This window comes from Phytophthora infestans, genomic scaffold, assembly GCF_000142945.1.
Source record: "Phytophthora infestans T30-4 supercont1.39 genomic scaffold, whole genome shotgun sequence".
Taxonomy (NCBI): Eukaryota; Oomycota; class Peronosporomycetes; order Peronosporales; family Peronosporaceae; genus Phytophthora; species Phytophthora infestans.
Window position 1 is genome coordinate 1,224,098 of NW_003303720.1, and position 27,325 is coordinate 1,251,422.

The window sequence follows — 27,325 nt, forward strand, 5'->3', positions numbered from 1 at the left end:
CCAGATTTTTGCTTAGATTTTCCTTACTCCAACTCCAAAAACTACAGTCCTCTACTGACTCGGGTCAGGAACCATATAATGGGCACTCCTGATTCTCATTAAGTATGTATATTCCTTACTAATTGACACGATTGCGACTTTTTCAATTGAGGCCCCGATGCAAGGTCGTCCCTTAATAGTAACCACTCTCTCAGTCCAACCAGCGCTTGAAGACCTTGGAGGCACCACCAACTCCGCGATGGACACCAAATATTTTATCCTGCGGTCGAATGGGGCTGCTTTTGCAGCCGGATAGCTAGTTGCCCGCTGTGCGTTAAAATACCACCCTCGACCAAACTTTCGACTGGTATACAGGCTCTTTACCACAGGACCATCGACACATCCGCCCGTGGTTGGGATAAAGCTTTACTTTTTTACAAACGTTTTAAACATAAATTACGCACCTTTTCTGATATTACAGAACGTACAGTTGTACAGCTCAGTATTGCGTTTGAAATACGGGCGCGGAACAGCTCTGGATTTTGTCGGCAAAAACTAAGAAAACAAATTTTGTAATAAAAAAAATTATCACACATTTTGTTTTCTTAATTATGTAACAAATTTTGTAACAAATTTGTTTTCTTAGTTTTTGCCGACAAAATCCAGAGCTATTCTGAAAGGAAATGTTGTAACAATTTTGTTTTCTTAGTTATTGCTGAAAAAATCCAGAGCTGTTCCGCCGTATTTTCAACGCATTTAATGCGCTCTTTATTCATTACAGTTCAGATGAACCCTTCGGTAGTCATAGCGTCGGAATCCAGCAGTTTACTCATATATAATCTTTGAGCCAGGTGTATCTTCGAAATGGTACACTTACAGAAGCCAACTGAACAAACGCACGCTACCATTGCGTCCTCCCGGAGTCTCTCGAAGTCATCTCGCGCCATCAGCGCTTGCAAATTTGCCTGCATCATGCTGCCCCCAACATATGACAACAACATATAGTCGAGTGGGCCCATTCAATGCTGTCGTTGCAACAGCGACCATCTCAAGGAACAGTATGTAAGCTAATGAAACGTAAGAAGGCACTGGAGGCACTACCTACTTCTCAGCTAACCGTTAAGTCACATCATGAAGTGCGGTTTCCACCGCATTGCAAATTTGCTAATTCAAGCAGATTCGACGGGCGTGTCGGATAGAAGTGTACAGGGGCTTAGAGCGATGCAGAAAGAGCTGCGAGACGCGCTAAGCAGGAAGGAAGGGTGCAAGCAGCAAGTGTCCTTGCTAGCCTACTTTAAACGTACTGAACAATAGTGTCGTTTTGTGTGTATTCCATGTTTCGAGGGAGGGATTTGAGGTATTTTATCATGGAGCAGATACTTTAATCTTGTTGGAGGGTATTCTATGAGCAGGGATTACGGCTGAAGGGTTCATCTGTGCAATAATGTTCCTGCCATCGCGGTTTCGTAAATGCTTTTACGAAAGGGTCAAGAAAAGTAAAAACAATTAAAAATGTCATCGTTAGGAAATCAAAATTCATTCCTGAAGAGACGCTTGGGTCTCCAGCAGCGTCTTGGATGGCGTTCCAGGCGCGGCACCGCTGGATGATCCAGCGTCTTCAGCTCGGCCTGGGCTTCGAGGACGAGTCTCAAGTGGAAGAGCTTCTCCGTGGCAACGGCATCATGGAGCAGCTCTCGCGCTTCTTTCGAGCTGATGGCCCCACCAAAATATTCTTCTACTACCAGACAAAAGGCGCCATCGAAAGTGACAGCGTCACCCACTCGTCATCTACGGCAGAACTACAACGTAGAGAGCTTTTCGTGACTGACGGATTGGACGAGACGCTGCAAGGACGCGCTGTCTTCTTTGCCAAAGTGGCGCCCGAAGCTTCAGATGATAAAGAGACGAATCGGGACGATAACCCCGAGACTTTGGACGATAATTCACTATACGACTCGACGCCACGTCTGCCGCTTGATCCAGCAGTGGCCAACGACCATTTACTCACTTATGGGGTGCTAGATTCGTCGGTATTACTCTCAATTGAGACTCACCTGGCACAGTTATTTGTACCCATGTTGACCTCCAGAGAGGAGAGTGAATGGGGCCAAGCCGAGAGTGACACTCGCAATGACTTCATGCTGGGTCTTAAGAGCTTTGTGACCGATGTGCAGGAGAATCTCAAGGCCATGAACACAGGACTGGACCTACGTAAACCAGACAAGAGATACGACACGTCGGACTCTAGAAGTTTATCGAAATTGTCGTCCGATGACGGGGCTGTGCAGCACTTCGTGGAGCTGGTCAAAGACTGGTGTAAACAGACAGAAGCCTATCTGGAAGATAATGATCAAGGACGGTGGGAATCGCACGAAGCAGGTCCTGCGACGGAGCTGGAGTACTGGAAAAGAAGACTGCAGAGACTCATGGGCATCACGGAGCAGCTGAAGACCAAAGAGTGTAAGATGGTCACTGGAGTGCTCAATGTTGTGTCGAAATTGCAGGATGGAGCGACTGATAAGCTTGGAATTGCGCAATTATTGCGACAGTGGAAGCAGATTGACACAAATATCACGGAAGCGTCGAACGAAGCCAAAGACAACGTCAAGTATCTCGCCACGCTCGAGCGATTCATCGAGCCATTGTACACTGGCACTCCGACGTCCGTGGTAGACGCACTCCCTGCTCTTATGAACTCTGTCAAGATGATCCACACTATTGCTCGTTACTACAACACAACGGAGCGCATGACGAAGCTCTTCATGAAAATCACGAACCAGATGATCGCGCTGTGTAAGAACAGCTTGGTCGGTCGTGAGCCTCCCGAGGCCATTTGGGACAAAGACCCGGAAGTGCTTCTTGTTGGGCTGGAGGCCTGTTTAAAACTCAACGAAGCGTACCAGGAGCAGTATCGCCTCACGAAAGATAAGCTGCTGACGATGCCCAAAGGGAAGCAATTCGACTTCAGCGAGACGCAGATTTTCGGCAAATTTGACCTTTTCTGTCGACGTCTCGTGAAGCTCATCGACATGTTCAGTACCATTCACCAGTTCCGCGCTCTGGCTCAGCATTCACTGGAAGGAATGGATGCATTGCTGGCGTCCTTCAACACGATTATCCGAGAATTTCGCGCTCACAAACACAATCTGCTGGATTTTCACAATAACAAATTCGACCGTGATTACGTGGAATTCAACATTCAAATTGCCGATCTCGAGGCCTCGTTGCAGCAGTTTATTAACGTGAGCTTCGACTCCATCACGAGTATCGAGCAGTCGTTGCAGCTGCTGAAGCAGTTCCAGCAGATCTTGCAGCGAGAGACGTTGCGGAGTGACTTGGACTCGAAGTTTACTGTAATTTTCCACAATTACGGACTGGATCTGTCGCACGTCCAGGAGCTGTATGAACGTCATCGACATGATCCCCCCGTGGCGCGTAATTTACCTCCCGTTGCAGGTAATATTCTCTGGTCACGGCATTTATTACGACGTATCGAGGAACCCATGCGCAAATTCGAAAGCAACCCTACGGTCCTTTCCACAAAAGATTCCAAGAAAATTATCAAAACCTACAACAAAGTGGCGCGTACGCTTGTAGCGTTCGAGTACTTGTGGTACGAAGCGTGGTGTCGCTCGGTGGAGAACGCACGCGCTGGGCTGCACGCGACTTTGATCATTCGCCATCCCGATACAGGTCGGCTTTTTGTGAATTTCGACAAAGAAATCCTGCAACTTATTCGCGAAGCGCGTTGTCTTGACCGGATGGGGATCGAAGTTCCGGAGAACGCGCGTATGGTGATGCTACAAGAAGACAAATTCAAGGCCTACTACAACGATCTGAGCTATGCGCTGCATGAATACGATCGCGTTACAGCCAAGATCATCCCAGTTACAGCCGTGCTACTGCGTCCTCACTTGGAAGACTTGCAGCACAAACTCCGACCTGGACTGGTTACGCTAACGTGGACGAGTATGAATATCGACGCGTATACAGCTGTAGCACACGCGGCGTTACAGCGTCTTGAAGAGCTCATCTCTAGCGTACTGGACGCGATTGAGAACCGAATTGAGAAGAACCTGGTGATCGTCTCCAAGGCTTCTCTCGTCCACTTACCCACAGACCAGTCCTTCGCTCTGGATGACTTTGTACGGATGCAAGAGAAACATGTGGCGAATGTCACGAAACAGTTAGCAGCGAAGAACGTGGAGATCGAAAATGCTGTCGAAGATGTGCTTCGTCTTATCTGTGAATACAATTTGGACGGCTCGACTTCTTCCTCTGGACTCAATGGCGGCATCTCGGCTCTGTCAGGATTAAATACGGTAACGTGTGATGTCGAAGCCATGGAGACATTCAGAAGCTTTTACAGGAATCTCTTCTACCGTTCATTGGTGACCTGTACGAAGCAGTCTTTGGACGCTATCAAGAAGCGCGTGTGCTCAAAAGCAGGCACAGGGTTTCTCTTCCTGGAACGGCCTTTCTTCGAGGTTGACGTCCAGTTATCAGTGCCTTCTGTTCGATTGAGTCCGTCGCTTGATGACATCCAGAAAGCTATCAACCGATCCGCTGTAGCAGTGTTGCGTTGCTCCAAGAGTCTGTATGAATGGGGCCAACAGAGCGTGTTTCCAGAATCTATGCGAACCAGTCTATTCGAGCGACTTGGATGCGATACTGAGATCATTAAAGTGGCCATTCTACTCACTGGTGCGTTGCATGGAACGAAAAACCAAGTACACGAGTACCTTTCCGCGTTCAAAAAGTACGACTGGCTCTGGAAAGAAGACATGGAGTTCCGCTATAACCAATTCATGCAGCGTAACCCACTGATCCAAGATTTTGAGACGGAGTTACGTCATTTCATGGCAGTCGAGGCGGAGATCTCGCTAATTGCGCCGGTACACAACATTGCGGTGTTGTCTCTAAACACGAAGAACCTTAAGTTACAGCTCCGAAACGAGTGTCGCCAATGGAAAGTGCAGTACTCCGATAAAGTCCACCAACAGGCCCGGACTGCGCTGTTCAATCTCACAGATTACATCCGGACAACGACTTCCAAACTCAATGCTCGCGTGGAAACTCTCGATACGCTTCGCTTCGTTATGGGAGTGCTAAAAGAAGTGCGTGAACGGGAGTCTGCTATTGAGATGGAGTTGAATCCCATTGCTGATATGTACGATATGCTCGAGCATTATCTTCCTGGAGGATACATGGATAAGGAAGAAATGGACCAGAAGAGTGTACTGCGTGGTTCGTGGAGGAAACTTGTGGATTATGCGGAAGAAGTGACGGATAATCTGTCGGAGGTGCAGGGAGGCTTTAAGAAACAGCTCATTAAGGACGTAAAAGACTTCCAAGCGGACGTTGCAGTGTTCCGAAGCGACTACGAAGCCAACGGGCCGATGGTGTCTGGTCTTGTACCTGCAGAGGCCGTGGAACGTCTTAAAAGATTCAAAGACTTGCTGGGGATTCGAGAACGGAAGCTCGAAGTGTTCTCTGCTGGCGAGGAACTATTCGGTATGAGACCGACAGAGTATCCCGAAATTGTGCGTACTCGTAAGGAGATGGCGTTACTGGATCAGCTTTACGGTCTCTATATGGACGTCGAGAAGACTATGGATGAGTTCCGAGGGATTTCGTGGGCTCAAGTGGGGGCGAACGTGGAGCGTATGAACGATTGCTTTGCTGGTTATGACCAGCGCTGTAAGAAGATGCCGAAGAACTTGTGTGAGTGGGAAGCTTACGGTATTTTACGCAAGGTCATTACAGAGTTTTTAGAGATGCTCCCTATCGTTAGAGAGTTGACGAGGGAGAGTATTAAACCTCGTCATTGGGAGGAGATCATCACAGCTTGCAACGGTCAACGACTGCCGTACGACAGCGAGTCGTTCAAGTTTCAAGACGTGCTGGACGCCAAGCTTCTCACGTGGAAAGAAGACGTCGAGTATATTTGTGAAAGCGCACAAAAGCAGCTGCAGATTGAACACAAACTTCGCGACCTCACGGATCGCTGGGCCGGCACGACGTTTGAGTTCAGCGAGTGGAGGCAACGGAGTGTCCCTGTACTTAAGGGTTACGGTCAGATTATTGAGGATCTCGAAGAAGGACAACTGCAGCTTCAAGCGATACTGAGTATGAGGCACGTGGTATTCTTCAAAGACCGCGTACAAGTCAAGCTGGCCCAGCTCTCCGATACAGCCGACGTGTTAGAATTGTGGGCGAAAGTTCAAACCCTGTGGATGTCGCTGGAATCGGTTTTCACGGGTGGAGATATCGCGAAACAAATGCCACTGGAGGCGAAGAAGTTCGCGAAAATCGATAAAGACTGGCTCAAGGTCATGAGTAAAGCTGCCGAAGTGGGCTTTGTCGTGTCCTGCTGCTCTAACGAGCTGTTGCGTAGCACACTTCCGTCTCTTTTCGGCGAGCTGGAGAAATGTCAAAAGTCGTTGGAAGGGTATCTGGAGCAAAAGCGCAAGAAGTTTCCGCGTTTTTACTTTGTTTCAAACCCGCTGTTACTGCTGATATTGTCTCGAGGGTCCGACCCAGCAGCAGTGCAGCAATACTACGAGAAAATCTTCGACAGTATCAGCCACGTCGTGCACGAAAGACCCATGTCAGCTGCAGAATCCAAAGCTTCTTCAACGACCGCCACGAATCCAATCGCTAAGCGTAAAATTGTTGAAATCAAGTCCCTTGTGGGAAACGACGAAGAAACGATTTCGTTGGTGCAGCCTGTACTGCCAGACGGGAATATTGAGGATTGGCTGGGGATGCTGGAGAAGGAGATGCGACGGACCCTCAAGACTTTATGCCGCCAAGCCGCTGCAGAGTGTTCGTCCGGTTCGCTTCGAGAATTCGTCAGTAAAACTTGTGCACAGTTTGCGCTTCTGGGGATTCAGCTAAGCTGGACGGCCGAGTGTCAGGACGCGCTGCAGCGATGTCGCACTACCAAAGGGATTATGGCGCAGACTGCGAAGAAGCATGGGACGATGTTGTCGGAGTTATCTTCGTGGTGTCTGACAGATCTGGGCACGAAACTTACGCGCACTAAAGTGGAGACGCTAATCACGATCCAAGTCCATCAACGTGATTGTTTCTTGGAGCTGTGTAAACTTTACAAGGAGAAGAAACTCTCGGATGCCAACGACTTTGAATGGCTCAAACAAGCACGTTTCTATTGGCGTGTAGGAGGCCAAGGGGCTTTTGATTCAGTAGGTCCAGACGCCTGTTTGATCTCCATTTGTGATGTGGATTTCAAGTACGCGTTCGAGTATCTGGGCTGTAAGGAACGTCTGGTGATCACGCCGTTAACTGATCGCGCTTACATCACTCTGTCTCAAGCTCTGGGAATGCACTTAGGGGGTGCTCCTGCTGGTCCTGCGGGTACTGGAAAGACCGAGACGGTGAAAGATCTTGGACGTAGTCTTGGTGTCTATGTGATCGTCACTAACTGCACAGACCAGCAGCGTTATTCAGACATGGCGAAGATCTTTAAAGGACTCTGTCAAGGTGGATTGTGGGGATGCTTTGATGAGTTCAATCGCATCGAGTTGCCAGTTCTATCAGTGGTAGCGCAGCAGGTTCTGGCGATCACAAACGCTAAGCGAGTACAAGCCCCAACGTTCACGTTCCCTGGAGACCCGCTCCCTATTGGACTGCACACAGACGCCGCGTACTTTATCACAATGAATCCTGGCTATCAAGGACGTCAGGAGCTGCCAGAAAACCTCAAGGCTCTTTTCCGAGGAGTCTCCATGATGGTCCCGGATCGGGAGATTATCATGAAAGTCAGGCTGTGTGCTGTGGGCTACGACGCGTTTGCAGAACTTGCTCGTAAGTTCAAGACGCTGTATGCTGTTTGTGAGGGTCAGCTATCGAAACAACGCCACTACGACTTCGGTCTTCGTAATATTCTATCGGTTTTACGGTCAGCGGGTGCTACCAAGCGCGATAATCTCCTTGCGAGTGAGGAATTGCTCATGATGACGACGCTAAGAGATATGAATCTCTCCAAGCTCGTGGCTGCCGATGTGCCTATCTTTTTGTCCTTACTTCGCGATATCTTCCCTGGCGTGGAGCCGGCACCTTCGTCTGGTGGTAAAAGTAACGAGATTGCTGCTGCTGTCGAGGATGTGCTACATAAATCTCAGAGTTGGCCGCCGCCAGCGACATGGAGCGCAAAAGTGACTCAACTGTACGAGACTCAACTCGTACGTCATGGAATTGCGCTCGTAGGACCCGCGGGGTCAGGGAAGTCCGAGATTCTACGTACGTTACAGACTGCGCTAAGCAATTTCACTCGTACTCCACATCGACAAGTTCGCTTGAACCCTAAAGCGGTACGTGCCGAGGAACTGTTCGGAGAGACTGATCGGTTGTCTGGAGAATGGGTCGACGGTGTCTTCGCTGCGATTTGGGCGAAATTTAACGACCGGTCTCGTAAAGATGTGTCCTGGTTGGTCTGTGATGGACCAGTGGATGCAGTCTGGATAGAGAATCTCAATACGGTATTGGACGACAATAAGCTGCTTACGTTGGCGAATGGAGATCGGTTACCGATGACGGACAACTGTAAACTGCTCTTTGAAGTCGAGGATCTGCGCAATGCTTCGCCCGCGACAGTGTCTCGAGCAGGAATCGTGTACGTCAGTGATACAGATCTCGACTGGGAGCCTGTGGCTCAACGATGGCTTCGTATGCGACCGGACTCGCAGCGTGCCGCTTTAACTCGAAGTATGCGGACACTTGTGGGCGACGTTGCAGGTTCGGGACACCTGTTTGAGTTCCTGACGCGAAGATGTCGACCTGTTATGATCGTACCCAGAGTGGCGTTGATTCAGGCGTGCTTGAACCTGTTACAGTCTCTGTTAGAGCGCAGTGAGCTTAGTGAGAACTCGCAGGCTGATTTAGAGTTAGAGCTGGAGAGATTGTTCGCATTCGCGTTAGCGTGGGCAGTTGGCGGTGTATTAGATCTGGAAGATCGCAACAAACTCCACCATTATCTAGTCGAAAAGGCTCCAGCCACAACGTTCCCGTCATCGATTGCCCCAGTTGCCACGCAAGAGGCTTCAGTTGGCCAAGACAGCCCGGTTAGAGCATCGACGGCTTCCAACTCTAACCAGACTCTAACTGTATTCGACCACTTCTTACACCCTTCAACTCTCGAGTGGGAAAAATGGACACTGGACACATGCGAGAACCTTCTGACGCAGTCAAGTGGCGCTGTAAACGTCGGACGCCTGATCATCCCCACTACAGACACCGCTCGTTCGCTGCATTTACTGGAACACCTTAACGCAAGTCATCTGCCTGTATTACTCGTCGGCGAACCAGGCACAGGCAAATCCACGCTTGTGCGTTTATTCTTCGAGAACAATTCATCAAGTGGAGAGGGGGTATCCAGGACGCTTATCTTCTCAGGGGCAACTTTAGGCGGGGCGTTCCAGGCAACAGTGGAGGCTGATCTGGAGAAGCGTGGAGGCAAGACATTTGGACCCTCGAACGGTCAACAACTCACTCTTTTCTTGGACGATCTATCCATGCCAGCGCTTAACGAATGGGGTGACCAACCTACGCTTGAAGTCGTTCGACAACTCGTGGAGACTCGCACCTTGTGCTTCCTAGACAAAGACAAACGTGGAGATATTAAGGTCATTGAAGGGTTACGGTTCCTGGCAGCGATGGGTCTACCTGGTGGTGGGAAGAACGACGCACCGGCTCGTCTTAAACGCCATTTCTTCATCTTGAATTTGCTGCCTCCATCGCCTGAAGTAGCTGAGGCAATCTTCGCACAACTCACTCGCTGGAAATTTATTCCCGAAGATAACTCGATATCTTCCGTTGGAATCCCTAAGAAATCGCTATCCGACTTGATCACTCGACTATCTGCAGCATCAGTACAGCTGTGGTTATGGCTACGTCGTGCGATGCCTCCAACGCCGCAGAAGTTCCACTATGTGTTTAGCTTACGCGAGTTGAGTCGGAGCTTCCAGGGTATTTTACGAGCTCCTACTGAAACCGCGACAACGTCTGAGAAAACCCTAATTCGACTTTGGCAACATGAGAGTGAGCGGGTATTCGGCGACAGACTCGTGTCAACTGAAGATAAACAGCGGTTCCGGGACGAACTCAACGCTGTAGCGGAAGGTTTGGTGACCAAGTCTGTGAATCAACCGCCAGTATCAAGTGCTGCAGGGAAAGACAAGGTGTCGACTCCTACGCCCGATGGAACGCAACGCCAGTCCGTTCTTTCGGCTGTAAATATGCGGCACAACGCGGTCTACGTTGACTTCTTACAGGATCAACCTGTTGACGAACTAGGTGAGCCTATAGGGGATATGCCTCGTAACTACGAACCCGTTTCCAGTTTACCGCTACTGCGATCTCGAGTGGAGCATCTCTTATCGCAGTTCAATCGCGAGAACCCGGGACGAGCTCTACCGTCTTTAATCCTGTTCGAGGAAGCTTTATTCCATCTGGCAAGGTTAACGCGCGTGCTTGGGCTCGCTCAAAGCAACATGATGCTTGTGGGTGTGGGAGGGTCCGGCAAACAGTCTTTAGCGCGTCTTGCAGCTGCGCTAAGTGGCCACGAATTGTGTCAACTAGCGGTCACGAAAGCGTACACTTTATCGGCCTTTCTGGACGATTTACGCGGACTGTGTAAGACTGCAGGACAAGTTGGAAAAGGCGTGGTGTTTCTCCTTACTGAAACTGATATCAAGGACGATTCCTTCTTAGAGCAAGTGAACGCTTTGCTAGCGACGGGAGAAGTGCCTGGTCTGTTCCCTAGAGACGAACTGGTCGTTATGGCGAGTGAACTTCGTGGATCAATGCAGCGAGAATGTCCCGATCGAGCAGATACTCTGCAGAATCTAACGCGATTCTTCCACGACCGAGTCCGACGAAACCTCCACGTTGTCTTGTGCTTATCTCCAGTCAGTGCTCGCTTTGCAGACCGATGTCGGGAATTCCCGCACCTAGTGAACGGCTGCACCATTGACTGGTTTTTACCGTGGCCAGAGGAGGCTCTCACCGCTGTAAGTCAGGGATATCTCGACAAGTTCGTACTGGAGACGCCGCCAGCTACTAAAGACGCGTTGATCCTGCAAATGGGGCGCATGCATCAAGCCGTGGAGAAAGTTAGCGACGAGTATTTCGCTCGTCGACGACGACGTGTGGTCCAAACGCCAAGAAGTTTCTTGAGTTTCCTGTCTACATACAAGGAGCTGTATGCTGAAAAGTTGAGTGAAGTTCGACATCAGGAAGGTGCAGTGAATCTTGGACTGCAGAAGTTAGGACAGGGAGCGCGAGATGTCGAGAAGATGAAAGTTGTGCTGAAAGAAGAAGAAGCCAAGCTTGTGGTAGCCGAAGCAGCCGCTAATAAGATGCTGGAGACGCTGCAAGTCAAGTCTCTTGAAGCGAAGAAGGAGAACGACATCGTGCAGCAGATTCGTGAGCAATGTCTGGCCGATGCTGCCGTTATTCTGGCCGAGAAAGAAGCGGCCGAAGAGGATCTAAAGCGTGCTCAACCTTTCTTGGACGAGGCTGAAAGAGCAGCGAGTAGCATCCGTCCGAACGACTTGAACGAGCTAAAAAAACTGGCGAAACCTGGTGATATTATCAAGCTCATCTTCGATTGTGTAGCCATTCTACAGATGGCTCCTCTGCTCAAAGTTGAGCGCGCTCCAGTGACTTTGGGCGTGGGGAAAGAGAAGCACACGTGCGATTTCGTCATGGATTCGTTCCAGCTCGCCAAGTCCGGTATGCTCGCTGATACGCGGTTTTTACAGCACATTTTCTACTTTTCGAAACACCAAAAAGACCAAATGAACGACGAAACACTGGAGTTTATGGCTCCGTACATGGAGCTATCCGGTTTCAGCGCCCCCGTGGCGAAAAACGCGTCCAAAGCAGCAGAAGGGTTATTCTGTTGGGTTAAAGCGATGAGTATGTACCACGAAGCGTCGAAAGTGGTGAAACCCAAACTGGAAGCGCTGCGCATTGCAGAGGGCAAGTTTGAAGCTGCTCAAGCTCGACTTCAGAGCTCCGAGGAGAAGTTACAGAAGTGTCAGAATGTGCTCACGCGCTTACAGGACGATTTCCAGACTCAGATGGCCGAGAAGGCGCGCGTTGAGGCGTTTGCACAAGCTACGAAGCGTAAGATGGACCAAGCCACAGCGCTTATCGGTGGCTTGGGAGGGGAAAAAGTGCGCTGGACGGGAGATTCGAACCGATTCGTGGAGAGGAAGCAACATCTGGTGGGGGATTGTGCTCTGGCTGCTGCGTTCTTGTGTTATTGTGGGCCGTTCAACCGCGAGTATCGAGATTTACTGCTGCGTGAACGTATTCCAGCAGAACTTGGAGCTATTCCAACCCCCAACAGCGCTACTAAGCCTTCGTTTACGATCCCGTTAACACGTGGGCTAGCGCTGGAAGAGTTCTTGGCTGATGCTGGGTCTGTTAGTGACTGGAAGCTGCAAGGTTTACCGTCCGACCCGCTCTCTATTCAGAACGGAATGTTAGTTGCCAGAGCGCCACGATTCCCCCTACTAATTGATCCTCAAGGACAGGCGTTATCTTGGGTTCTTCGTCGTGAGGCGGAACGTCTACCGACTATGGGAGTTGTATCAGTGAGTAGCCCCAAACTGCGTGAGATTCTCGAACATTGTGTGGGTGAAGGCAAAGCGCTGGTTCTGGACGGAGTGGATGGCGCAGATCCGGATCCTCTGATGGCGAATGTCCTCGATAAAAACTTTATTGTTCGTGCTAAAGGAAAATTTGTGAAAATTATGGACCGCGTGTGCGAGTATAACGAAGACTTCGCTCTGTACCTGACAACTCGAGTACCGAATCCGCACTTTTCTCCGGAACTTCAAGCACGAACACTTGTCGTGGACTTTACGGTGACTCAAAGAGGGCTGGAAGAGCAGCTGTTAGCGCAAGTTATCCGTCAGGAGCAACGCTCTCTCGAAGAGCAATTAGAGCGCGTTCAGTGTGAATTAAACGCGAACGCTAAAGCTCTGATAGCTTTAGATGCTCTGCTCCTAGAGCGACTGTCAGCTAGCAAAGCTAACCTTCTGGATGATGTCGAACTCGTCTCGGTATTGGCCAATACCAAGGCGAAAGCTACCGAAGTTAACGACAAGATCCTGGCAGCTGAGGAAGTGAAACGAGGGATTGACGAAAAGCGAGAGCATTATCGTCCAGTGGCTGCGCGTGGCTCGGTCCTCTACTTCGGTATCGTCGATTTCGCCGCAGTAAATGCCATGTACCAGACGTCCTTGGACCAGTTCTTACAGCTGTTCGTCCGCGCTATCGAGGAAGCAGAACGATCTTCGTTAGCGTCGAAGCGAGTGACCTACATTATTGAAACCCTAACGTACATCGTGTTCCGGTACGTGAATCGAGGCCTGTACGACCGCCATCGCCTCAGCTTCCTGCTTATGATCGCACTTAAGGTGCTCGTGGCTGCAGACTGCGTGACTCCAGCCGACGTGACGCTGTTTCTTAAAGCCGGAGCATCTCGAAAACTGTCAAGTGACCAGCCCAAGCCATTCAACTGGATGTCGACTGGCGCGTGGCTGAATGCTGTACAACTTGCGAGTGAGAAACCTCACTTTCGTAACCTTCTGGGAGATCTGGAACGCAGTGAGAATATATGGAGAAAATGGTTTGAAGACAACGAACCAGAGCGTCTGGCTGTTCCAGATTACGAAGGGCTATTGTTTGACCCGCGAGCAATTACATCAAATCTTCACTTCCATCGATTGCTATTGGTGCGTTCATTACGGGAAGATCGCACTATTCCGGCGGTGTTGGACTTCATTCGAGCTATTGAGTTCATTGAAGGTCCTGTGGGGGTTAGCTTGTCCCGAGTCCCAGCGTTAGGACCTCGTTACGTGGAGCCTATTACGGATACAGTTGAAAGCGTGTACCAGGAGATGAGAGCCGAGACGCCAGTGCTGTATCTCTTATCGCCTGGAGCGGACCCTACGGAGTCCATTGAGCAGCTTGCGCGACGTAAACGACAGAGTGTGACTACTATATCCATGGGAGAAGGACAAGAGGTTGTTGCGGCTCGGACGGTGGCGTCTGCGATGCTGAATGGGTCGTGGGTGCTGCTTCAGAATTGCCATTTAGGGTTGAATTACATGGACACTCTATGCGAGACTCTAACGACAGCAAATAGCGCTAATGCTGCTGTAAGTCCAGCTCGCGCGCCAGAGTTCCGACTGTTCTTGACGTCTGAACCGCATCCGGATTTCCCGATATCTTTGCTGCATCGAAGCACGAAGGTCACGAACGAGCCGCCTGCTGGTCTTAGAGCGGGGTTGCTGCGCAGCTTTACGGTGTTAGTGGATCAAGACAAACTGGATCGTCTGGAGACTGCGTCATGGCGTTCGCTCTTATTTGCAGTCTGTTTCTTACACGCTGTCGTGGTGGAGAGAAGGAAATTCGGTCCACTCGGCTTCAGCGTACCGTACGAATTTAACGCTGGTGATATGGGCGCGTCGCTGAGCTTTTTAGAGCGACATTTGTATACTTCCCCGTCCCCGTCGTGGCCGACAGTGCAGTATATGGTGGCTGAGGTGCATTACGGAGGTCGAATTACAGACGAACTGGATCGAAGACTGTTCCGCGCTTACTGCGACGCTTGGTTTAATCCGACGCTATTAGGGAGTTCCTTTTCCTTTAACCCCGAGGTGAAGCTATCGACAGGAGGAGCCTCGTCCTCTGGACAGTTGTTTAATTACTGTCTGCCAGACTCGTCCACCGCAGAGATAGAAGAGTATCAACGATATATCGCCGGGTTTCCGAGTGTGGACTCTCCTGAGGTGTTCGGCTTGCACCCGAATGCAGATCTAACGTATCGTGTTAAGGAAGTATCCGCATTGTTGGGAACGATCGTGGATACTCAACCTACAGACGCTGAAAGTACAACAACCAAGTCCGAAACAAGAGAAGATGTTATCCAGCAGAAGATCCGCGAATTACTGGCGGCACTTCCAACTGGAGGGGAGGAATCTCTGAGTGAAGAAGCGCTGGCACAGTCGCTACGTTCCAAGGTACTTGGTGGAGGATTGGAGCTTCCTCTTAACTTGTTCTTGTGTCAAGAAGCACGAGCACTTCGAATGGTTCTTAAAAACGTTCGAGCGTCGCTGATAAAGACACAACGTGCGTTAGCGGGTGAAGTTCTGTTAACGTCTTCATTACGGGAGACAGGTCAAGCGATTTTTGACGGCAAGGTGCCTCCGTCGTGGGTAGCGAACGAGCAAGCGTGGCTTGCTGGAACGTTAGGTCTTTGGATTACAGGGCTTATCGACAGAGTAACCCAGTTACGTGCGTGGCTTGATCGTGGTCGGCCGTCGAGCTTTTGGTTAGCGGGGTTCTCTAACCCGCAAGGGTTCCTTACGGCTGTTGCACAAGAGTCAACTCGAGCTCATGCGAGTGAGCGCTGGGCGCTGGACGATGTGGTCTATTACAGTGAAGTAACCGACTACGAGCGACTGGAACAGATCAAGCAGCCGCCACGCGAAGGTGTGCTCGTTCACGGACTGATGCTAGACGGTGCGGCCTGGAATCGACCGGATGGGACGTTGGTGGAACAAGAACCCAAACGGTTGTTTGCTTCCTTGCCGGCAGTTTATGTTACAGCTGCTACTAAAGCTCACAAAAAGACACGAGCCGCTCAGGATCACGGTCCGTACGGAGCATACGAGGCTCCGGTCTATCGCTACGCTAGACGTACAGACAAGCACTATATTTTCTCCGTCTCGTTGGCTTCCAGAGACCACCGACCGCTACATTGGACGTTGCGAGGTGTTGCTTTACTCTGCTCCACCGACCAGTAGTTCGAATATATGCGATGCTGTCGAACATTGATCTGCTAATTATTCATTATCAGACTTGTTTGTCGTACACGTGATCGTTTCATACCCATCGAAATGTTATCATCGCATGTCAACGGCCAACACTTTTTTCTTATGCACCTTATTTTAGAGTTTGATTGAAGGTAAATTTAGTTGAATCAAAATAGAAGGCCACCATTGTTGAATTTCACTACCAAAAAAACACTTGAGCTCATTCTTCGACACGGGTCCGGTGGTTGATGAGCAAAATACTAAAATGCCGCGGGGATGCAGAAGCTCAAACGACTGCATTCCTCATCCTGCGTTCTTCTACACAAGACAGAAGGAATTGGTGAACTATGGTGTATTCCGGGGGAGTATGCTCCTTCGTTCAAGCTGCGGCAATATGTGCACTCGCGTTGAATGCATTGCCGTCAGTCCAGGCTAAAAATGTCATTTCGAAGCAGTGTGTCGCCTCGGACGGTGACAAGAGCTATGGAGTCTACGCCATCAAGGATGAATCATGCGCTAAGAACGGCGGGCTCGGGTGCTTCGGCAAAGTTTGCCGCTTCTGCAAGGTGCTGGATACCCCAAAGTCGTCGCACCTGAATACATGTCTCTCGTATGGCGTAGCATTCACAAGTACGACGCCAGTGACTGTGACTCAAGGCCCCTGTGAAGTGGCAAGTGGCGACGTGGCAGCCGGAATCTCGGCGGTGAAGGACTCGGGTTGTCTCAATGGAGGACTCGGGTGCTTTAACGACCACTGCCGCTACTGCAAGGTGGAGGAGACATCCCGGTCGGCCGGATTCATTGCGTGCTCAAGTATTGACAGCTCGTACAGCGCCCCGGTTAGTATTACGAAGGCACCGGCAACGGCTGCTCCTACCGCCGCGCCGACGGCTGCTACCAATCTTCCGACCATTCCAGTTCCTACGGCATTTACCCCAGTCACTGATACTTTTACGACCGCCCCGACAGTCACCGCTTCTATCATGCCATCTCCTACAACTGAGGCACCGGTTTCGACAACCGAACTCCCAGTCCCCTCGGGATCACCGACAACAAATTCACCCGTTGCTTTCACCGACGAGCCGTCACTGACTACCGATGCTCCGTTTATCTCGACTGGCGGGTCTACATCGACAGCATCCACTACGGATGCTCCGGTAGTCTCGACCGACGATCCCTTGCTGACTACGGACGCCCCTGATATTCCAACCGAGGTGCCAGTCTCAACTACAGAAGCCCCTATTGTGACCTCTGAGACTCCAGCACCTAACGTTGCATGTACTCTTGTGGCTTCAGCAGAGGATGTTGGATTCGGAATTAGCGTCGGCACGGATCCCTCGTGTAGCGCTGGAGGCGTTGGATGTATTGACGAAATATGCCGTTTTTGCAAGGTCACCACCTCGATGCAGTCTGCAGCTTACGCTGATTGCGCTCTGTTCAATAATGGCTCTAGGCCGTCTGAAACTCCATTGTCAGATGCTACCGACGCACCGATAGAGGCCCCAACTGAGACGCCGAGCGCCGAAGTCCCTAACGCAGCGGTGGGCGATACCGATGCACCGTCCGAGGTGCCTATTGAAACGCCTAGTGCTACGACCGAAGTCCCAATCGCGACGTCGGATGCTTCCAACTCACCGTCTGAAATTCCTTTGGAGACGCCTACTGCTACAACCAAGACACCAGTTACCGACCAACCTTCTGAAATTCCTTCTGAGACCCCTAGCGGTACGACCGAAGCCCCTAATGCAGCGGTGGACGATACCAATGCATCGCATGAGGTGCCTATTGAAACGCCTAGTGCTACGACCGTAGTCCCAATCGCGACGTCGGATGCTTCCAACTCACCGTCTGAAATTCCTTCGGAGACGCCTGCTGCTACAACCGAGACACCAACTACCGACTCGCCTTCTGAAATCCCTTCTGGGACCCCTAGTGGTACGGCCGAAACTCCTACTGCAGCAACTGAGACACCAGTGGCTACAACCAACACACCCAGTGCAACACCAGTCGCGGATACGCCCGACGTGACGACTGAAACACCTGTGGCTGAGCCACCTGCAGTCACCGAGACCCCGACTATCTCGACGGGTTCTCCAATCGTATCTCAAGACACGTGTGGTATCACAGCAGCAGAGGGAGACATCGTTGTTGGCATTCACATCGCAACAGATACCACGTGCAGCGCTGGAGGCATCGGATGTATTAACGATTTGTGCCGATTCTGCAAAGTGCAGAATACGACTCAGTCCGCAGAATTTGTTGACTGCTCGTCCCTTGTGGGTTTTTCATCGGACTCGGCAGCGCCTGTGGACGTCGTAACCACTTTACCTGGTTCTACCACCCCACCTGGTTCCACCACTACATCACCGGGTTCCACCACTTCCACCTCATCGGCTACATGCGACCTTGCTGCCTCGAATGGTGACGCTGCTGTCGGTATTCGCATTATCACCGACCCGTCCTGCAGCGTTGGTGGTGCCGGATGCATCAGTGATGTGTGTCGTTTCTGCAAAGTCATAACCTCGCTTCAATCGGAAGCGTTCATTGACTGCGCCGCCGTCGGCGGCTACACACCTGAGACGGAGGCTCCAGTCACCACCACCACTGCTGTACCATCTTCTTTAGCTACCTGTACTCAAGTTGCTTCCGACGGTGACCTTGCTGTTGGTGTCGACATTACCACTGATGCCACGTGCAGCATTGGAGGTTCTGGATGCATCGATGACGTATGCCGCTTTTGCCAGACTACTGTCACGCCTCAGTCTGCTGAGTTCGTCACTTGCGCATCCATCGCCGCCTACAGTCCTCGAACAGAGGCTCCAGTTGATGTTACCACTTCAACCCCGTCACATTCGAACACGAATGCTCCAGTCACTCAGTCTGACTGCAGCCTGGTGGTGTCGGCTGGTGACTCGGCTGTCGGCATCAGCATCACGGGTGACGCTACCTGTGCAGTCGGTGGTATTGGCTGTATTGACAACGTCTGCCGTTTCTGTAAGGTTGAGACCACCGTGCAGTCTGCTGCTTTCATTGACTGCACGTCCATTGCTGCATTCGCGCTTGTCCCCGACGTGTCGGTCGACACAGCGACACCTCCAACCGGCCCGACCTCCCCGACCACCGATAACCCTACTACGTCGACTCCAGCAGCCACCTGCAGCCTTGTCGTTTCGGAGAGAGATGCTGCGGTTGGTATCGATATTATCGCTGACTGGGCGTGCCAGTTCGGTGGCATTGGCTGCATTGACGGAGGCTGCCGTTTCTGCAAAAAGGAGACGACGGAGAAATCGGTTGCCTTCATCGATTGCCCTGCAACCACAGTCGCGGGCACTCCTACTCCTGTGGATCTTACTCCCGAACCTATCAGCACTAACGTTAGTGGTTCAGACGCACCTGCCGACACCAATGAACCTGTAGATGTTACCAAGGCCCCGGCTACTGCTACCCCGACCGAGACTCCAGGAGATGATTTCGTGACAAAGTCTCCTGACATCACATCGGACACTTCTGGGGATTCGTCATCTAATACTGGAACCGACAATAACGTCTCGGATGCTCCGACTGGAACGCCCTCTGTGACCACGGGAGGTAGTTTGGCTTCAGACGGGAACGATACGACTGCTCCCACCCGAACCGAAGCTCCTACGACCGATGTAGATACTTCAGACTTGTTGACGGAGGCCCCCCAGACTACCACAGAACCTCCTGTTTCAACAAACGATATCGACGACAGCGGTGACTGGGAAGGACCTGACGAGGGATCAGATTCGGATTCTACCTACTTTGATTTGGAGGGGTCCTTGGACGATATTTAACCCTTGGTTCGCGGAAGGTCGGGTAGGCAGCGATATTCTGTATGCATGCGCATTAACCTTTACATTGGGAATTCACCAAATAGCGTAGCTAAGGTAAACAACCTAGGTGTCTGTCAACAGACGACTTTCAAATAAATAAACTATCTTTTTAAGAGCTCATGCGCAGGCATTAAAAATCGAAGCTTTAGCAACTTCAGATCTCTTGAAAGTATGATCTCGAATCGGTTGCCTTTTATCGAGGGCGATTTGCACTAGTTTTGACTCACTTTTGGTTCCTGATATCACAAATTTTACGCGTACAGTATCAAAATTTGGTACTGTACACGTAAAAGTTAAAAAATACACCAAATTAATACATGTATTGTGCGACGTACAAACTAATTTCAGATTACAGTAGGCCTCGACTTTAAAATTGTACTTAAGCGAATTGATCTAACGTTATCTTGAAATTGGAATTGAATTCCTACTCCAAATCCGAGACGAGGTCAAAATAAGACCCATTAAGAAATCAATAATAATACCCTCGAATCCTATGAGCTACTTTTGTTTTCAGCTAATGCGCGTGTTCTTGGGTTGTTCTACCGCGCATTTGGTTATGCTGTTAGAGTCTTGATTCACCCCGACAGCGCCCAAATATCGTAGGTTTCATCCTGAAACCGGAACTCTGCTCTGAAGCTTCTGTCGCACAGCGTTGGCCAATTCACACGAGACATAGCAAAACGGACATGGAGATTGCTGCTTTTATAGTGGCAACGCGAAGGATCTCATGAACTCCTCCCATGCGTTCGCCGTCAATGAAGCCGGTGCTGCAGGCGGTTGGTTATTTCCGACGGCACTAAAAATGTGCCAGTCGCCAACGCTAATAGAACCTGTAACGGAAGTCAGCCATGAGTGTCACCACCGCACGTTTAGCACGAGAGGAGCTCACATCTTAACCTGCTTCCTCGAGTGCAATTCAACTCGACCAACTTTTCTAAACCGGACTATTCAACACTATGGTGTATTCCAACAGCCGCGTTGGAACGCGTGCTCTAATTAAGACGGCGGTGGTGTGCGCGCTCAGCTTGAGCGCCGTTCCTGCTGTCAGTGCCGATGGCTCAACCTCGTCGTCTGCCGAAGTCTGCGGAGTATCGGATGGTGACAAGAGTGCCGGCATCCGCGTCGTCGAGGACTCTGCGTGTGCTTCGGGTGGAATTGGCTGCTACAACGATCACTGTCGCTTCTGTAAGCTCCTGGAGACGCCGCAATCAGGTGCCTTTGAAAACTGCACAAGATTCGGCGTGGAGTTCCCGACCATGGCCCCTCTGGTTCCCTCCACTGGAGTGTGTGAAGTGTCTAGCGGCGATGTAGCCGTCGGTATCTCGGCGTTCACGGATGACACATGCCTGTACGGCGGTCTGGGCTGCTTCAACGATCACTGCCGCTTCTGCAAGGAGACGAAAACTGCGCAGTCGGAGGCTTTCGTAGATTGCCCAAACAGCAGCTCTACTGGTTCAGCAACCGATGCGCCGGCTAACACTCCAGCCAGCTCTCACAGCAGTACTGCTGGCTCAGCTACCGATGCACCGACAGACACCCCGGCCAGTTCTCACAGCAGTAGCAGCAGTAGCGTCGACAAGGATGTATGCACTCTAGTTCCCCCGGCTGGTGACGTTGAAGTCGGCATCAGCATCGGCACGGATGTTACGTGCAAGGCTGGTGGCCTGGGCTGCATCAACGACGTGTGCCGTTTCTGCCGCATCCGGACGACGACCAAGTCACTTACTTACCAGGACTGCTCTTTCCTCGGAACGAGCGACGCCAACGCCGGAACTCCGACGCCGGCTGAGACTCCGTCGGCGACCACCGAAGCCCCTCTCGCTGTGATCGACAGCCCGACAGCAACCACGGCTACCCCCGACGCCTCAACAGAGGCTCCTTCGGATTCCACCGATGCCCCGACCACGACTACAGAGGCTCCCGCTCCTGCTTCCACAACGGTGGCCCCTCTTCCCGACACGTGTACCATCATTCCTTCTGTCGGCGATGCTGCAGTCGGCATCAGTATCGTCTACGATCGGGAGTGCACCTCCGGCGGTGTCGGCTGCGTGACCGATGTTTGCCGTTTCTGCAAGGTGACGACTTCCTCTCAGTCCGCCGCTTTCTTGGACTGCGCCCAATTCGCAAGTGACGCGTCGACTTCTAATGATGTGCCGGTCGTGGACAATGGCTCGGACTCTAAGGACGCGTCCGGTGCAGTGGCAGATACCCCTGCCGGAACTGAGGCACCGGCAGCAACCACGGCGACGCCTGACACGACTACCGAAGCCCCGACTCCGGATGCCACAACTGCAGCGCCGACAGGAAAAACATGCAGTCAAACCGCATCGGAGGGTGATGCTGCAGTCGGCATTAATATCGTCACGGATACGACCTGCGGTTCTGGTGGCGTTGGTTGCATTGACGATATTTGTCGATTCTGTAAGACCTCCGAGACTCCCCAGTCTGCCGCCTTCGTGGATTGCTCCTCAACCTCTTCATCTCCTGCTGCCTTTACTGCTTCTGATGCAGACACCGAGGCCCCAACCGACGCTCCTACCGAAGCCCCCACTGAAGCCCCCACTGAAGCCCCCACTGAAGCCCCTACTGAAGCCCCCACTGAAGCCCCTACGGATGCTCCCACCGATGCACCCACCGATGCACCAACGGATGCTCCCACCGATGCACCCACCGATGCACCAACGGATGCCCCGAGTGGGGAAACATGCGCGCAGACCCTCTCTGAGGGTGATGCCGCAGTTGGAATTAGCATCCTCACAGATACCTCGTGCAGCACCGGTGGCGCGGGCTGTATTGACAGCATTTGCCGCTTCTGCAAGACCAGTGAAACCCCTCAGTCTGCTGCCTTCGTGGACTGCCCCTCGGGCTCTAGCACTGACACGACCGTTCCCGCTGACACTGAGGCCCCAACTGAGGTACCTACCGAAGCTCCAACAGAAGCACCTACTGAAGCCCCGACGGACGCGACCACCGATGCCCCCACTGAGGCGCCGAGTAGCGAAACCTGCACACAAACCGTGACTGACGGTGACGCCGCTGTCGGCATCAACATCGTTACGGACACTTCGTGCAGTTCTGGTGGCGTCGGCTGCATCGACAGCGTGTGCCGTTTCTGTAAGGTAAGCGAATCGGAACAGTCCGCTTCTTTCGTCGAGTGTAGTTCGATCGCGGGTACGACGAATGTGGAGGCATTGACGGACAACGCAGAGGCTGAGACATCGACGCAGTCGATTGCAAGTGAGGCAAAAGCCGAGATTTTGAGCAAGGAACAGATCGGCGCAGCCGTCGCAGGCTGTGTCGGAGCTATTGCTGCCGTGGCTATCGTTACCCGCGCGGCCAAGCGTTTGTCAACTGACGCCTCTAACCCGAACGAGCCGGCGGACAATGACGACGACGATGTCGATGAAACGGAGTCCGGCAAGCGTGTATCCCCCGGCCCCGTGCCTTCGGAGGACCCTGCTACTGCCGAGGCGTAAATTTACACTCTATTTTGCATGACCAGGCATCAAAGCGAAACAGATCTTAGTGGTGATAAAAAACTTTTTTCACTCTCTAACTTTCCGCTTTGGCGTAGATTTCATCAATCCTTTTTTGCCCAATCACACGCGTTATTTACACTGCTTCGTTATTTAACGTTAAAACGCGTCTCGTGTCCCGCCATTTTCCAATCGGCAGATCGCCATTGCTCGAGTGGTTGACCGCATCCTGAGGCTCTCTCCACCGCCTCCCCAGACCCTGTAGCGTCGCTCCAAGGGAAGCAGCAGGTCAATAGTGTCCCAATCGCCGCAGTAGCACGCTGAGAGCGATCGATAAGTTCTTGCAGCCGGCGAGAAAGCGTCACAACCAAAGGAAAGATTTCTGTAGTCGCGTCGGAGCTGAGGAATCCGAGGCGATGAACATGATGCGAGCCGCGTCGTCGCCCATGGAGCCTCTCAACAAGAATATTCTACTGGTAATGGGGGAGACGGATGCAGATGAAGCGATAACATATATTATTTTATATTAGTGGACTAATAGTTTCCTCTCTAGGCAGGTGAAGTGATCGCAGAGAAATGGAAAATTGGTGAAAAGATCGGAGAGGTAACAGGAGGCGATTTATTTTATTTTATCTATTATCCTCATTTTCTTTATTCTTATTTTATGACAGGGAACATTTAGTCAGATCTACTCGGCGTATTCAATCGAGAGTCGGGATAAAGTCGCTGTAAAAGTGGAAGCCCCCAGCTCCCTCAAGCCTGTGCTGGAGTGGGAGAGCTTGATCCTCAAGAGTCTACAGGACTGCCCCTATGTATGTCGATACTATTATCACGGCAAACATGGAGACAGCACAGTGCTGGTGATGGAGCTACTGGGAGATAGTATGTCGATGCTGAGGATGTCGCCCGACTCGATTCACGGCGTGCCATTGGCCAAGGCAATTTCAGTCGGCCTGGAGATGCTGGACTGCATCGAGGCCTTCCATCGCCACGGATACGTCCATCGAGACGTCAAGGCGTCCAACTTTGCATTAAGTGCTCTTCCGGAGCGCAATATGATGAAGCGACAACGCTACTATATCATCGACTTTGGGTTGTCACGACAGCATCTAGGAGAAGACAAACAGGTGCTGCCTGCACGTCAAGTCGCAGAGTTTCGAGGCACGTCCATGTACGCGTCTCTGAGCTCACATCGTCGACAGGAATTGGGTCCTAAGGACGATTTGTGGTCGTGGTTTTATCTCGTGATGGACTTTTTGCGCGGAGAACTGCCCTGGGCTGCCGACGCGCAACTTAAGAACCGACAGACGGTGCTTCGTCTTAAGGAACACTACACGGAGGCGAACCCAGGTCTGCTGGTTGAGGGTCTTCCAGGAGCCGCACAGCTGATGGAGTTGATGGATTATTTACAGTCTTTAAATTACGAAGACATGCCGGATTACAAGCGAATCCGTAAGCAACTGCAAGCTGTTGGGGAGAGTTCTCTGGCTTCTGAAAGCGACAGCGCAGACGAGGAATCTAGTGCTGACAAGAAGGAGGCGCAGACACGGTCTGACGTCTCGGCTTTTGACTGGAATACGTTCGAATCGGAGCGAGAGCGAGCGTTGAAGTGGACGGAGAAGGCTGAAGAACACAAAGACAGCGACGGAGCGTCCGACTTGTTGCTGACGATTGCTAAGCGGTACAAGACGTTCTTCGACAGCGACGGACTGTCGTTTGAAGAGCAGATACAGGTGCAGAGTGCAGTCTATCGGATCGAGAAGAAGAAGCGTGCGCGCGCTAGCTTCCTAGCTCCTCCGCCCATTCAGAGCTTCGTGAAACGTCGACAGTCGGAACAGAAAATGCGATCTGACGCGTTACGAAAGCGTCGCGAACGTGACTTTCAAGTGCGACAGTCGTTGGAGGTGAAGAACGAACAGGGTGCGCTGGCTGCCAACGAGAATACTCAGGTGGAGCACGGAGCTAAGGATGTCTCGCTTCGGCCAGTGAAATCGGAGAGCTCCATGGAATTATCTGATACTGAGGATGTTGGGACGAGACGGACAGGGGAAGGAAACAATATCTCTGCTTCACAAGCTCAGACGGGGAACGGACAACCGACACAGTTGGGCTCAGGACCATATCATCAGCGACACGTGATGCCTCCGCCTCCAGGGCCTCAGTGGAACCGCAATTCGAACTCTGGTGGGCCGATCCCTCCGCCCCCTTCTTTCCCTCCAGGAATGCAGCGCTCTGGGTACGGAATGCCTCCTTCACCACCTCCACATGCAGGACGCTTCCCAACGAACGGGGAGATCCCTCCGCCGCCTCCAGTTTTCCCACCGAATGGAAGCCAGCGCACATTTACTCCGCGTAATGGGAATCCTGAGAAAATTCCTTCGGTTCGGCAGCTGGATACCCAAGACGGCAACACGACTGGCTACCAGCGGCGCGATAGTCAAGATTCTGCCTCGAGTCGGCTCTATCCGGCCGAAACGAGACCCAAAAGACCTTTACTTTCTCCCCGAGATGGTCGACAATATGACTTGCCGAGGGAGACTCGAGAAGATCGTGGCTATGGCGTTCATCAGCGGCCTCAAAAGTCCCCGCGGGAGACTCCTTTTGGACCTGATCGACACAATGATGACCGAACGGAGAGAGAAGAGCGCGGCTATGGCTATCAACGGACACATAAATCCCCACGAGAAAGCAACAGTCTTAAGGCTGGCCGGCGCTATGATTCCCCGAAAGAAGATCGTGGATATGGGTACCAGCAACCTAAAGGTACCCCTCGAGAAAGTCACGACCAGTACGTGAAGGAAGGACGGCAAAGCCACTCAGATAAAGAGAAGCGACCGCGCTCACGTTCACGATCCTCACGACGTGAAAGTCACCGTTCTCGACGTCGCTCTCACTCATCGTCACGCTCTCGCTCATGGTCATACTCACGGTCTCCGTCGCGCTCCCCATCTCCTCATCCACACCGCCGCAGCAGTCGCGACTATGATCGCCATCGTGGAAGCCGGAAAGTGAAATCCAAGAGAGAACACTCCCGCCGTCATCGCTCGCGTTCGTGCAGCAGCTCAAGATCCCGATCAAGGTCTAGTTCTCGCTCGGTATCTGCCTCACCACCTCCGAAACGCTCCCGTCGTCGTTCGTCTGACCTGAGCCACTCCAGATCTTCCCACCGACACTCGTCTCGTCGCCACTCGAAGGAATATGCCAAGAAGGATTTTCCCGAGGACGCTTACCCGAAGGAATACATGTACGCTAAGAAATACCCGCAAGACTACCGCTGCCGTTCTCCCTCGCCTGAGCGCCGACACTCGCATCCCCGAGAGCCACAATTTCGCCATTCGCCATCTCCGGAGGCTCCACGACACCGGTCTCAGTCGCGTGACTACGCCCGAGAGGATGGATCTTGGGGTGAGAAGCAACGGCGATCCTCTCGATGGCAATCACGATCGTAACTGAGTGCCATGAAGTGAATGGTACCTTATGAAGGGCAGCCTGAAGACCAAAACGAGTTGGCAGCAGCTGCTTGATAACTTGTAGACGCAGTTTTCGTGCTGGAAAGAAGGTAGGGGATAATCGGGGCTAAGGATATATTTTTTTCTTGTCTAGCGTTCGATGACTTTCTATTTTGCCTCTATACACACTCAAGATGGTGCTACTCCACTTCAAAGTGGTGAAGTAACTAAACCTTTTTAAAAATTATTTTCAACTTTTACATTAGAATTTATGTCACTTCACAAATTTGTTGAGTAAACACACTCCGTACTTCAAAGTGGTTTATTCGCAGTTCAAAGCGGATCAACCCACGTGCCCGCGAGCACTTTATTGCCATTCCTCGCTCTCACTTATCAATCTTCTCCCAAGCCATAAGCCTCTACCTACTCCAAGATGCCCGGAGCCCCACACCCTGCATGAAGTGCGAAAAATAGAACGTGCTGTGACAGTTACGTTGGTTGATCTGTACATGTAGCAGTCATAGTGCGGGTATTCGCGGGCCACGGTGGCTTACACTTGTGGTTATCATAAGGGGGTCTTTTATCATGCTGACCGAATGAGCTGTCTTAATTAACACCAAATGAGTCACTCGGCCTTGCATACTCATGTCAAGTGTCACAAGTCGTGATTAATTCATTTGCTGCTTGCTCTGATTCAGACACTGATCAGC

At 51.6% G+C, this 27,325-nt stretch overlaps 4 protein-coding genes across 4 annotated transcripts; all 4 read left to right on the forward strand.

Moving 5' to 3' along the window:
• Positions 1-1,556: 1,556 nt before the first annotated feature.
• On the forward strand, positions 1,557-15,827 carry PITG_15967 (dynein heavy chain, outer arm; the record flags this gene model as incomplete). Its single annotated transcript, XM_002898134.1, has 1 exon — positions 1,557-15,827. The coding sequence occupies one exon, from the start codon at positions 1,557-1,559 to the stop codon at positions 15,825-15,827; it is 14,271 nt and encodes a 4,756-aa protein (XP_002898180.1).
• Positions 15,828-16,160: 333 nt separating this feature from the next.
• PITG_15968 (mucin-like protein) lies at positions 16,161-19,651 on the forward strand (the record flags this gene model as incomplete). The annotated part of the gene is made up of 1 exon (XM_002898135.1): positions 16,161-19,651. The coding sequence occupies one exon, from the start codon at positions 16,184-16,186 to the stop codon at positions 19,649-19,651; it is 3,468 nt and encodes a 1,155-aa protein (XP_002898181.1).
• Positions 19,652-20,590: 939 nt separating this feature from the next.
• On the forward strand, positions 20,591-23,246 carry PITG_15969 (uncharacterized protein; the record flags this gene model as incomplete). The annotated part of the gene is made up of 1 exon (XM_002898136.1): positions 20,591-23,246. The coding sequence occupies one exon, from the start codon at positions 20,647-20,649 to the stop codon at positions 23,164-23,166; it is 2,520 nt and encodes an 839-aa protein (XP_002898182.1).
• A 345-nt stretch (positions 23,247-23,591) lies between these two features.
• Positions 23,592-26,615, forward strand: PITG_15970 (tau-tubulin kinase, putative; the record flags this gene model as incomplete). Its single annotated transcript, XM_002898137.1, has 3 exons — positions 23,592-23,642; positions 23,720-23,770; positions 23,838-26,615. The coding sequence occupies 3 exons, from the start codon at positions 23,592-23,594 to the stop codon at positions 26,613-26,615; spliced, it is 2,880 nt and encodes a 959-aa protein (XP_002898183.1).
• Between the last annotated feature and the right edge of the window lie 710 nt (positions 26,616-27,325).